An 11,740-nucleotide genomic window follows, 5' to 3' on the forward strand; every position below is an offset into this window, starting at 1 on the left:
CTTCTGTTGCCCCTCCTCACCGTGGCTGCCTTGCTGCCCCATCACCTCTCCCTGCTGCTCCAGAGCCAGCCTACCATCCATGCAGCCCCACCTTGGTAGGGCACAGTGGCTACAGGCAGCACCACCCTCACTCCCTCTGCCCAGTCTGCATGCCCAGTGGCAGCCTGGATAGTCCCACAGGCGAAGTGCTGCTCGCCCTGCTCCATGGGGAGATAGACCCATCAAGCCAATGAGGGTGAGGGCAAGGGCTCAGACAATAATTTGGGTGGGCAATGCAGCACCCTGTCAAGGCCATATTATGCAATATTATACGCCTATGCGTAGTGAAATGTATTAAGCATGCAATTATGAGAGCGAGCAATTGCGTAATCCCCTGGGGAGAAGCTGGGTAAGCCTGCTTGATTCTATGCATAGCCCTGTGAAGGAAGGGCTGTGAAACCCTTAATCGAGAAGAAGGAATCTGTGGCTCCAAAGGGGAGGAGAAGTCCTGTGAGGAAGACTCTTCGCGGAGGGGAGCTGTGGCAAGACTTGCAGAGTTCCCTGGCTCAGAGGGAACTGGACAGGAACTTGAAGCTTTTGAACAAGAGTGAAATGAGACTAATGCTACTAAGGCCTGGTCTACACTGTGGAGGGATGGGGTGCGAGCTAAGTCAGTCTAAGTTATGCAACTTCAGCTATGAAAATAGCGTAGCTGAAGTCGACATACTTAGAGCTACGTGATCCCAAGAGAGGGAACCAAAGCCTGAGCCCAGCTGTCCCAGGTGGCAGGGCAAAAGTCCAAGCCCCACCATCCCAGGTGGGGGGGGGAGGGGTGGGGAGGCAAAGCCCCAGGGCTTCAGCACCAGGCAGGGGGCCTGTAACCTGAGTCCCGCCACCCAGGGTGGAAGCCCTTGGGCTTGGGTTTCAGTCCCAGGTGATGGGGCTCGGGCTCTGGCCTTGGCCCCAGTCCCCAACAAGTCTGAGCCAGCCCTGGTGACTGCATTAAAATGGGGTAGCGACTCACTCTCTCACAGTTTGGGAACCACTGCTATAGGGGGTTTCCCTGCCCCTGATATTCCATCCTGGACCTGAGAAACTTATAAATTCTTGCAGAAAAGTTAAAGAACTTTGACAAAGTAGCATTTTCCGATTAAACAGATTTAGCGAAGAATTCTCAATTAGTCCTAAACCTCACATTCTCTAAGGTTCCAGTGGGACTCCTCCAGCCAAACTCCCTTCTCTCCTAATCTTCCCCAGGCAGATCTCCATCAGATTCATTCAAATTTTATTTTACTGTGAGTCCATAAATATTTAAATTAAGCCTATTAAGACCTAAAATAAATGTGCCCGAAGGAGAAATTTGCATCCGGCACTTCCAACATTTTTTTTTTTTTTTTTTTTGAAGAACTAATTTTTGTACATGAACTAATAATGTTTGGGAATGGCTGATGCATACACTATTTTAGACCTGGTTGAATGAACCTCAATACCATCAAGCACTGAAACAGCTACAAGATCACAGACCTGCATGTGCTCTTCAATCCATTTAGACAACCTCTAAACAGAAATAATCTCTCTGGATTTATCAGAAATTACAAATAGTCCAGAAGATTCAGAGAGACCTTAATTCTATCCATGTATTAAATAAGGGCCTCTTAACACTTAAGCTATGCCATTTATCTTCTCCCAGTACTGAGTGCAGATCAGGTGAAAACAGGGTAATTTAATAGCATGAGTTCCACCAGAACTAAACACCATCTTAGGGAAAACACAGGTTATCCTTGTGGCTCTCAGACTCATTATAATGACATTCTAAACACTGGCAATCCAATCTTCGAGGAATAGCTTACACAAACATCTTTGCTCTAGATTATCAATTGGCGATTCCATTAATTTCATGAGCACTAAGTTCAACTCAGCTCCCAAGAAGGTGCTATTCATGATTGGGTGGAAAGAATCTTTTTACGAGAGAATGTACATCAAATCAGATATGGGACAACCTGAAGAATATGGGAAGGAGGTAGGAGTTCCCGAAATACCCTCTTGGTCGGAATGTTTGGTATTGGAGGGGAATACAGATAGGCCGAGCATCTTAAGAGTAGAGGTCCATAATGACAGACAATACTTGGAGAAAAAATAAAATAATATAAAACCAAATATAAAAATGTTAAAGAAAACTAACAAGACACAAAATAAGGTTTTAAGGTATATAAAAATTATCCTTTTGTTTTCTATCCATTGAAAGCTTTTTCATGTCTGAAAAAGACATTAGGAAAGATAAAACATCACTATAAACTAAACTTAATAAAGAATTTATATAAATAAAAGGGAAATTGGATAAAGGTTAATTTACATTGTTTGTAAACTTAAGCTTCATTTTTTTTTAGATTTATTAATTCCAAGTCTATTAAAAGATTTTAAAAATTTAATGATTGTGTATACATACCTACTTGTGCGTCCATACTGTTTACTCCTGGCTGTAGAAACAACCAACGTATTATTTAAAAACAGTATATTAAAATACGTTATTAAATATCATAATAATCAATTCAAAGAAGCACCTTGTTCAAGTTTTTCCAGCAGCAAAATGCTCCATCAACTTAAATGTGGATCTCCATCTCCATCGCCCCCCACCCCCACATATAACAATAATCATGGGAAATCCAGCTCTATAAAGAAAGTAATTTAGGATAACAAGATACTCTTCTGAAAGGGCCACACAGTCACCAATTCATTTCAATGAATCTCTTGCCAACCTCACAAAGAACAGACCTTCAGCATGCAAATGGAACACTCATCCAGTATATACAGTGCAGATGACCAGCTAATTCCAATGCTGAAATAACACACCTGACACAAACCACGAGGGTGTGTTTGTGACCGATACCACCACCTGTGTAATACTTTAAACCTTCATTGATTCAAACAGCAATAGATCAGCTTTCACCCATGAAGAAGAGATGGGCCTTGGGTACATGTCTGAATAAACTTTTTCAGATTTAGGTCAATAAAGACATACTGCAACATCACCACTATGAGTAATGCAATCACTTGATTTATCCCACACCATTTTTTTTGTCAACTTAGTACTAATAGAAAAATGGATTTAACAATTGATTCACTAAATCTACCATGGATTATTATTTTTATTAATCATTATAGACCAACAGCTGAGTCCGCTACACTTTTAATAGATTGTCATGGGTACCCAGAGCCTTGATTGGCACTCTTTTACGGTTAGTACAAATCTCAAATACAAAGGGGGAAAAGAGAGGATTAAAAGGATTTAAGAATTTCTTGACTTCTATCTTTTTATGTAAAGCTTTAACAGATACACAAGTTTACCATTCATTGGACTCAATCCTTCAGTTACTTGATTTTTTTCAGGTAGTCTGCACAAGAAATAACTGAACATCTAAATAATACTGATTAGCAAGGTAGATCCAATAAAAACACCCATACTGGTGCAATCAAGTTCAATGTTATCCAAATGATCACTTTGAGAGTAACTGATCTTGCATTATGCACTAGGGAAAAATTTCAAAAATTCCTAAGTGACTTAAAGGGAAAGCCTCTTTTACTATCAATGTGACTAAGGCCCCTAAGAAACTTAGGCACCTTTGAAAATTGTACCAACTGTATATATATATATTAAACTGCACTATCTAAAGTTCTATTTAATTTTCTGCCCAGGTAAGTAAGCACTTTAAGGATATCCCAACATAGATAGTTTTAGATTTTCAAAGCATGAAAAAAATCAAATGATAATTACCAATGAACTGCTTGATAATATGGGAGAGAGTACTCAACTGATTTCCAGACTCCAAATTTCAGAAGGACTACATTCAAGCTCAATTTATCTGAACTACGAAAAAGACTTCCAGATGTAATTTTTATCCAATCAAACTGCCAACACCAGCTGATCTAAAGTGATGCTATGGCATGGTCACAAAAAGTGTGGTTTTGTTTTTTATTTTTCTGAGTAAAGCTTCTTTCACCTGCCAATATGACCCAGGGAAAAATTCCATCCTGACCCAAATATCGCAAAGCATGTAAGCAAGTCAACCACCATACAGCATGAAAATGAAATAGTTATCTTAATTTAAAACAGAGAATATTGTCGTGTTTAGATTCTGAAATAACATATCCTTAAAAATATCCTTAAACAGTTTACAATTCGTAAGTTGTACTTAACTGATATTATTCCTGATCATTTTATAGTATGAAAGTATTTGTCAGAGCTCCAAAAACCAACTGAAATAATATTTTCATATATTTAAAATTGGATTGAATTTTAGCATACTAGATCTCTCTTTTTAACCTCTTTTGACCACGGTGCTTTTTAATTTTTTTCCCTAAGATCTCTGAAATTCCTCCAAAGCTTATAATGGGCAATCCAAGTTATAAATCCATAATCAACTTAATATGAAAGAAATCAATGATATTTCTGTTATTGGCATCTTTTAAGAGATTTAATGAATTAAAATTGTTTCCCTATTTTTTGCTGTGTATTATTAATGTGGAAATCTGGATGAGTACTAAACACCTTATTTTTTAAAAAGTTACAATAGATGTACAAAGAGAAAGTGCTTGGTGTTATAAGAAATCAATAGTTATATGCAATATTGAAATCTGGGTAGAGAGAATATTTTGCATGTTGAGGAAGTAATTAAATACAGATCACTCCTCCATTAAGATGCAAGTGACTGCTTGTGTGTGTGTCTTCTGAAGCTTTATTCAACTACTCACCTCTTCCTCACAGAATTTTATACACAAAGGAGGACATTTTTAGCACAATTTTATACAAGTTCAAAATCTTGACTAGACTTTATGAAATGCTAGTAATAGTGTTCACACAGGGTAAGATAGTTTAAAAAGTGAAAAAGACAAGTTTTAAAGATTACCGGTACAGTAGGCTGCATATGTGCTTGGGACATATGAGACATCATCATTCCAGGCATCATTGACTGCATCATTCCAGGCATCTACAATTAAAATGTTATTGTAGAGTGTAATTGAGAAAATATATAGGGACCAAGTATGAACTTTTTATGATAGTGTACCAGTCTCTCACTACTTATTCTGTTTGATAAACAAGTCTAATAATCCCCTAGAACAAAAGAAAGTGTAGTAGAAGTTTGTAGAAGTCTACATAAAACTAGCAACAATGTTAAGATAGGAAATAGCTAGATTTTCCATAAATCCACTCCAACAGACTCCCCAATTTAAAGGGAAGATGAACATACATTTCAATTCAGCTCTGAAATATTAGCAGAAAGCTAAGACATCTATTGTAGACAGCACTATTTGGATTACATGAGAATATGTAATATTAAAATGACAAGACGAGTAATCTATTGATAATGCTGTGCCCATCAGAATAGGAATCCTAGGCTAGAACAGGGAACATAGAAGGAAAGATTTCTCAGAAAATCTGGGGGCCAACAAACAACAAAATCGGTTAAGTATCACAAATGTGAATTCAGACTATAAATTGGTCCCCTTTGTGATCTTCCACAACTCTCTTAACTTTGATGCCTTCTTTCCCTTGTCTGCTAGGAGGAGAAATTCTTGAGGTAACTGCCTCACAGTAGTGTTATAAGAATTAATGTTTTCCAAGATCTTTCAAGATGAATAGTGCTATTAAAGAGTTAAGTAGCAAGAGCGAAGAGTTCTCAACCAGTTCTTGAATGGTTATAAACATCTAGAAAAACATGCAACATCAATGAAAACCATGTAAGTTACTTTTAAACCACGCTACTTCCCTTAAAACAATTTGAACACAGTAATGTGGACTGGCTATTACAATTTGTTAAAATTTCAGTCCAGATCTATGTACTGTCTGATGAAACAAAGACCCATAGTTTTTATTTTGATAAGCTAATTTTTGTCTGGGAGTACATGCTTAGACTATTTTGAAGAGGCAGTAACCACAGCAAATTTATATAGATAAGTTACTTGTTAGTGACTAACTGATGCACTATAAAGCTGTTTAAAAATTTTCTTAAAAGATTTCCTTCATATTTTGCGCTTTTCCCAGTTTTCCACTAGTTCTTGACATTAAGAACTGATAAGCCATAAATAAATGTGGCAAAGAGCACAAATAGTAGTGCTGTGCTAATCTGATCATATTCAGCTGATGACAATTTTGTCACTCAGTCTCCAAAGAGGCCTTGAGAAGTCAACCCCTTTACGTTTCAGTCATCCCCCATTACCTTCATAGACTTTGGCAGGCTGGCCAAGTGACCCCATCCCCCTGTATCTTCAGGGAGCATCAGATTACCACTCCCCTCATCTTGCATCTTGTGTGGAGAGAGAGATATTTGGTAGGGCTACTGCTCCACCCTCAATCCACAAGGTTTTCTTGGGAGGGTGAGGAAGAAAGGAAAAGTTGGAAGGCGGCCCTCCTATTCCTCGTCATCCTGTAGAAGCAGGAGAAGAAAGCACTCTTGCCCCACTGCTACTTCCAACTAAGTGGGATCTGAACATGTGAAGTTTCCTAGAAGCCCTTGCACAAGTACCTACAGGAATCTCAAGCATTCCTTATTGCTCTGAAGCCTCTCTCTGTTGAAAAACCGTAGTTTTTTGAGATAATACTGCAGTTATTCTCAGGCTCAAAGAGCCCTTGCAGAGTGAAGGTTGGGAAAAAAGACCCAATTATTTTCAGCCCCAGGAGATTTTCTTGTGAATTAAGTAGGGCGGCAGCCCTAGAGAGTCACTGACACAAAGAGTAGCAATGGCCTTGTCCACCAAGGCACCTGAGAAGTGAGTTTACAAACCTGCAGACTGTCCCCTCCCAGAATGCTTCAGAGAGAAGCAGAAGAACCAGGTATTTGCTAGGGGAATGGTCCTAGCATCCAAGGAGATGGGCCAATAGACCGACATTTGCAGTCTAGTAGATTTAGAATCAGAATACCAGCCTACTGGCCCATTCTTATAGGCCATATAGTCATTTTTATATATATATATATATATATATATATATATATATATATATATATATATATATATATATATAATATAGTCAACCTCCATATAGTCAACCTCCCCTCATTTACTTTCCCTTTGCCATCCCCTCAGTAGCCTTTTCTTCCACAATGTCTGCCAGAAGCTTGCTGATTAAGTTATCTACTTACTTTTTTTATTTATTACACTATGTGGGAACTGCTCATTACATGGACAGAAGGGGTAAGATGATGGATGAAGGGGGCACAAGGGCCATGGGACTCTGGCTGAAAACTTTTGGGTAAGAGATGACAAGGGGATTGACAAGTGTGTTTATTATTTTAAAAAACACAAACGCTCATAATTGGTAAAACATGTACCTATGATCAACCTAATCACTCTGTTTCACATTGCATCACTCCACCTCCATCTGCCTTTGTCTTTTTAAACTGCATTACTTTCTGCAGCAGGTATGTATCCAATATAACAGACTGCCATACTGTGTACTGCAGCGTGAAAAATGTACCAGACATCCTTCAGACCTACATCTACTAATAGGGTAGGTGAGCCACCCTCCAGTCATTAAGATTCAGGGGTTGCCCCAATACTCTGGGAAGGGGGGTGATGGAATTCCTACCATGGAATTGACCCTGGACCTTTCACAGGAGGTGCCATCTTTCATACCAGCCTCTGACTAGTAGGTGTCTTGTAACTTTGAATCTGCTTTAGCTTCCTCACAATGTTCGTAGGAAGGGTGTTCCCGCAACTTCCCACCCCTTGGTCTTGTCAATTTGACTCTGCTTTTGTTTAGGAAAGCCAGGTTCACCAGAAGCAACACTAGAGATTTCTGCATATTCAGGAAGGGAACTGCCCTATTTCAAATTCAGAACTTACTTAATAAGGGACAGGACTTTTCATTGTTAAAAATAGAAAGCTTACAAAATACACAAAGGTATAGTTTAGGCCCCCCTTTACTTGCCAACAAAATTTTATACATGCCACTGAGTGGCCAAGTTTATTTTTCGAGACATGCATCATGTTGACAGACCAGAAATAACAGTATGTTACAGAAGTGTAAAATAGCACCAAATAATTTTATATTTCTTCCCTCCATCTCCTGTAATTTTCTTCTATCCCTGGTTATAAGACTTTCTCAGCACAGAGCCAAAGAAACAGAAATGTTGCAGCTTCAACATTATGACACTACAGTCTCTTGCTAGAATTAAAAGGGGAGTTTTTTTTGTTTGTTTTCAGGATTTTTGGTTTTTAGAACTGCACACTGCTACATGCACCTTATTTGTCCTGAAAGGCTAATAGAATACTGTCTGAACTAACAATAACAAAAGTTGTGAATTTAAGTACCGAATCCTTTTATTTTAAATTTTGAAATCACGAGACAATTTCATTATTTTTGTTACAACTGTATTTTCTGCATTACCAATGGACAATGCTACAGAAACACTACATTTTAATGACTATTAACATTATTATTTCCAAGCAACTCTGGGAAACTTACCTGTCTCTCAGATCATTGGGGGGGGGGGGGGGGGGAGGAGGGGAAGACACAGATAAGCTGCCTTACCTGCCCCATTGGTGGTCCTCCCATTGGAGGCATCATCTGAGGCATCATTCCATGTGGAACCGGTGGCATGTTCGGTGGCCTCTGGCCCATCGGGTGCATTCCCATAGGTGGATAATGCGGCATGCCTGGATGCCCCATCTGAAAAACAATGTTAATAAACGAAGATATTAACATCAAAGCACCCAAAGCACAAACTGTGGAAATGTAACAAAAAAAAAAAAAAATAGGTGCATGATAAACATTCCATTACAGAAGGAATTTGGTCACTTATCTATCTTATCTTCTGATGGATGAAGGAAAATACACAGAAAATTAGCTACATCAAAATGCTTATATGTTCATGACATAGCTCTAAAACGGACCACACTCTAGAAGAGCGGACAACTAAAGATGGTCAACAATCGTTAATATATATGAAGTTAGCAAATGTACTTAAAAATTCCAGTAGAATACAGAGGAAAAAAAAACCTGGAAAACTCCCTCAATGTTTAAACATAACACAAAGGCCTAATACACCTATAGATGCAAACATTTTCATATGCCATTCCATCTGACTATGCTTAATGGAAGTACACACAGGCAGGGAAACAGAAATGGACCTTCTCCTTCCTACATTTACTGTAATGTCAATGCTGCTGCTTGTAGATTGGCTCCAGAAAATTTTCTCTATATCTTTTCTACAAACATCTATATCATACATTAAACTTTTTATGGCCAAAAACACTTTTCTTTTTAGAACAAACAATAGTTCTAAAGGAAGATTAGTTCTACTAAAAAAACAGTGGAAAAAATAACCTACTGCTGAATCTATACTTTGCAAGGTAAACTGATAAGAACAGATTTAATAATTTTATTAAGATAAATACTACCGGCACTAGGAGACCCAGGGTGAGGAGAGAATTGTGATCTACAAGAATGTGAAACAGTATGGAATTGACTTTGTACAGGGCACTTTCCTCCATAGTGATTTATCCATCAAATTATTAGCATGTTCATCAAAAGATGTCAAAGTAACAAGTAAACAACTGATAAACTCAAAATCTTAAAAGAAAGTAGAATAGACAGAGAAATAGATCAGAATATGGTCAGTGATCAAATTTTCTCCATCTTATCATAGAAGTACATTTTAAAAGATTGATCTTGTACTGATCCACCATAGTTATTTTGGCTTTAAAGCAGAAGTGACATCTAATAATTAAAATAGTAGTTTTCAGTATTTTTGGCAGTGGAAGGTAACTTTAAAAATCTCTTTTTAGTTACATAAAACAAATAAAGAGACATCTCCACTGTGATTCCTTCCTTCCATAACATTGAAGAAACTGGTTAAATTGAAAGAATAACCAGACAGTTTCTCCATTATTTTTGTACTTTAATTTCAATGGGTCCTTGCAGATCCTCTTTAATGGGGAAAGCTATGGTTTATGGAAATATGAAAGGTTTTAAAATACTGAAAAATTATTTAGATAAGTTAAAAGTGATGACTATCCTGCAAAAATTTCCCTTTTTCAATATACCAACATTATCTTAGCTACCAATATAACATCAATTGGTATTGTAAAATGAAAATATTAACTGAAAGTTTGGATTTCAGCTTGCAGATATACAAAATAATGGTTTCTAGCTGTAGTGTTTATTGAGAAAGCAGTCACTAATATTTTGAATTTCAAGTGTAATAAAAGCAAAGGATAATAAGAGAAGTGTGATTTTAATTTGCAACATTTCACAATTTGTCAAGGATTCCCAGCTTTCCAATAACAGATAGTATTTATCTGTAGTGTTAGTGCTATCTGAGGCTTCAGATCTTTATATGGTCACCTGGTGCCTTGAAGAAGAAAGATTTTTACCCCCCCCCCCCATATATATATACTTGGCCAAAACTACAGCAGATTCTAGATCATTAGCTACTAGGATTTTCAATTCCTGATAATCACAATTTTCCATATAGTAGTTCAGAAGTTACTATAATCCTTGGTCACCATGCATGCGGCATTTTTCACAAAACGAAGTGCTGGAGTCCCTGCCCCAAAGAGCTTACAGTCTAAGAGGAGCTCAGTGGGAGAAAAAGCCAGCCCACAAAACGACAGGGAACCCCTCTCTCCAGGAGGAGCCATTAGAGATGCATTAGTGTCCTCATGTGCATGGCTCACACTTCACTATTCCTACTGTAGTTGACTCTGTAACTCCCCTGAAGGAGCTTCTAAGAAAGGCTCGAGGGGATGCCGCCAGGCTCCTGCTGTTCTGGGTTCCCTTCAGGCTCTAGCCCAGGCTCCCAGGAAAGCGAGCAGAGCTGCTCCCATGGTGTTACACGCCCACAGAGGTGCCCCCTCCAGGATGCAGCCGGGAGCCATCTCCCTCCTCCCCTCCGCTACGCCGCCATGCAGGTCCCCGCCCCCTCCCCTCTGCAGCGTTTAACCCTTCACTTACCATGAGGGATCCTCTATCCACTCCGCCCGGCCTCATCGAGGGGTTCAGGAGGCTCCCCCCGCCACACCTGCCAAGAAGCCTCCCTCTAAGTTGCTGCCGCGACGAGGGGCCAAAGGGCATCAGAGGCTCAGGCTCCCCGCGGGGCGGGAGCAGTGGGGCCAGGAGGCTGACAGGCTTCCCACCCGGCCAATCCGGGCGGCCTCCCAACCGGGAACTCTTCGGCGATTGGTCCGTAGCGGAGGCAACGGGGCGGACGGCGTCCCCCGGCGTCAGCTGCATGAGGGGAGGGGGCTTCGGCAAGGAGAAGGGGAGCGGCTGAGGGGAGGCCGCGGCAGCCGCCGAGTCCCCGCCCGACATCGCGACCCCCGGCCCAGCCCGGCACACGAATGGACGTGCGGAGTCTCCCCCGGAAGCCGTACACGAAACCGTTAGCGGTGTCCGGCAGGCAGGAACGAGGAGACCCTGGCCGGGATCGGGCGCCTAAAGAGGCCCCGCGCCGCGGGGAGCGGGAGAGAAAGGGGTCGCGCCGGAATCGGGCGCGCGAAGGGGGCCGCACCAGACGAGGGGACGGGCACCGCTAGAGGAAGGGGAAAGAAAGGGCGGTCGAGCGCGCTGGGGGCCGTCGCTCACCGGGGGAGAGGGCGCGCGAGGGTTGCTCGCGTTAGCCTCTGGAGCTCGCGAGGGGGAAGAAGCGGCGGCGGCGGGGGGGGATGAGTGGAGGGAACGCTGGGAAAGGGGTCACGTGGGCGACGCAGGCGGGGCTAAGGAAGCTAGAAGGAACCACTGACACCTAAGGAAGGGGGCGAGAAG

At 40.7% G+C, this 11,740-nt stretch overlaps 1 protein-coding gene across 8 annotated transcripts in view; it reads right to left on the reverse strand.

Moving 5' to 3' along the window:
• The window catches only part of PRPF40A (pre-mRNA processing factor 40A), a 47,261-nt gene extending 35,624 nt beyond the window's left edge, over window positions 1–11,637 (reverse strand). For all 8 annotated transcript variants that reach the window (XM_077829789.1, XM_077829787.1, XM_077829788.1 and 5 more), the window contains exons 1-4: window positions 10,931–11,637; window positions 8,507–8,644; window positions 4,884–4,964; window positions 2,426–2,456 (exon numbers count right to left, since the gene is read on the reverse strand). In XM_077829789.1, coding sequence (XP_077685915.1) covers window positions 2,426–2,456; window positions 4,884–4,964; window positions 8,507–8,644; window positions 10,931–11,287 — 607 coding nt within the window. In that variant the 5' untranslated portion in view covers window positions 11,288–11,637. The remainder of the gene's footprint in view (window positions 1–2,425; window positions 2,457–4,883; window positions 4,965–8,506; window positions 8,645–10,930) is intronic.
• Between the last annotated feature and the right edge of the window lie 103 nt (window positions 11,638–11,740).

The sequence above is a fragment of the Eretmochelys imbricata genome, chromosome 11, assembly GCF_965152235.1.
Source record: "Eretmochelys imbricata isolate rEreImb1 chromosome 11, rEreImb1.hap1, whole genome shotgun sequence".
Classification (NCBI taxonomy): Eukaryota; Metazoa; Chordata; order Testudines; family Cheloniidae; genus Eretmochelys; species Eretmochelys imbricata.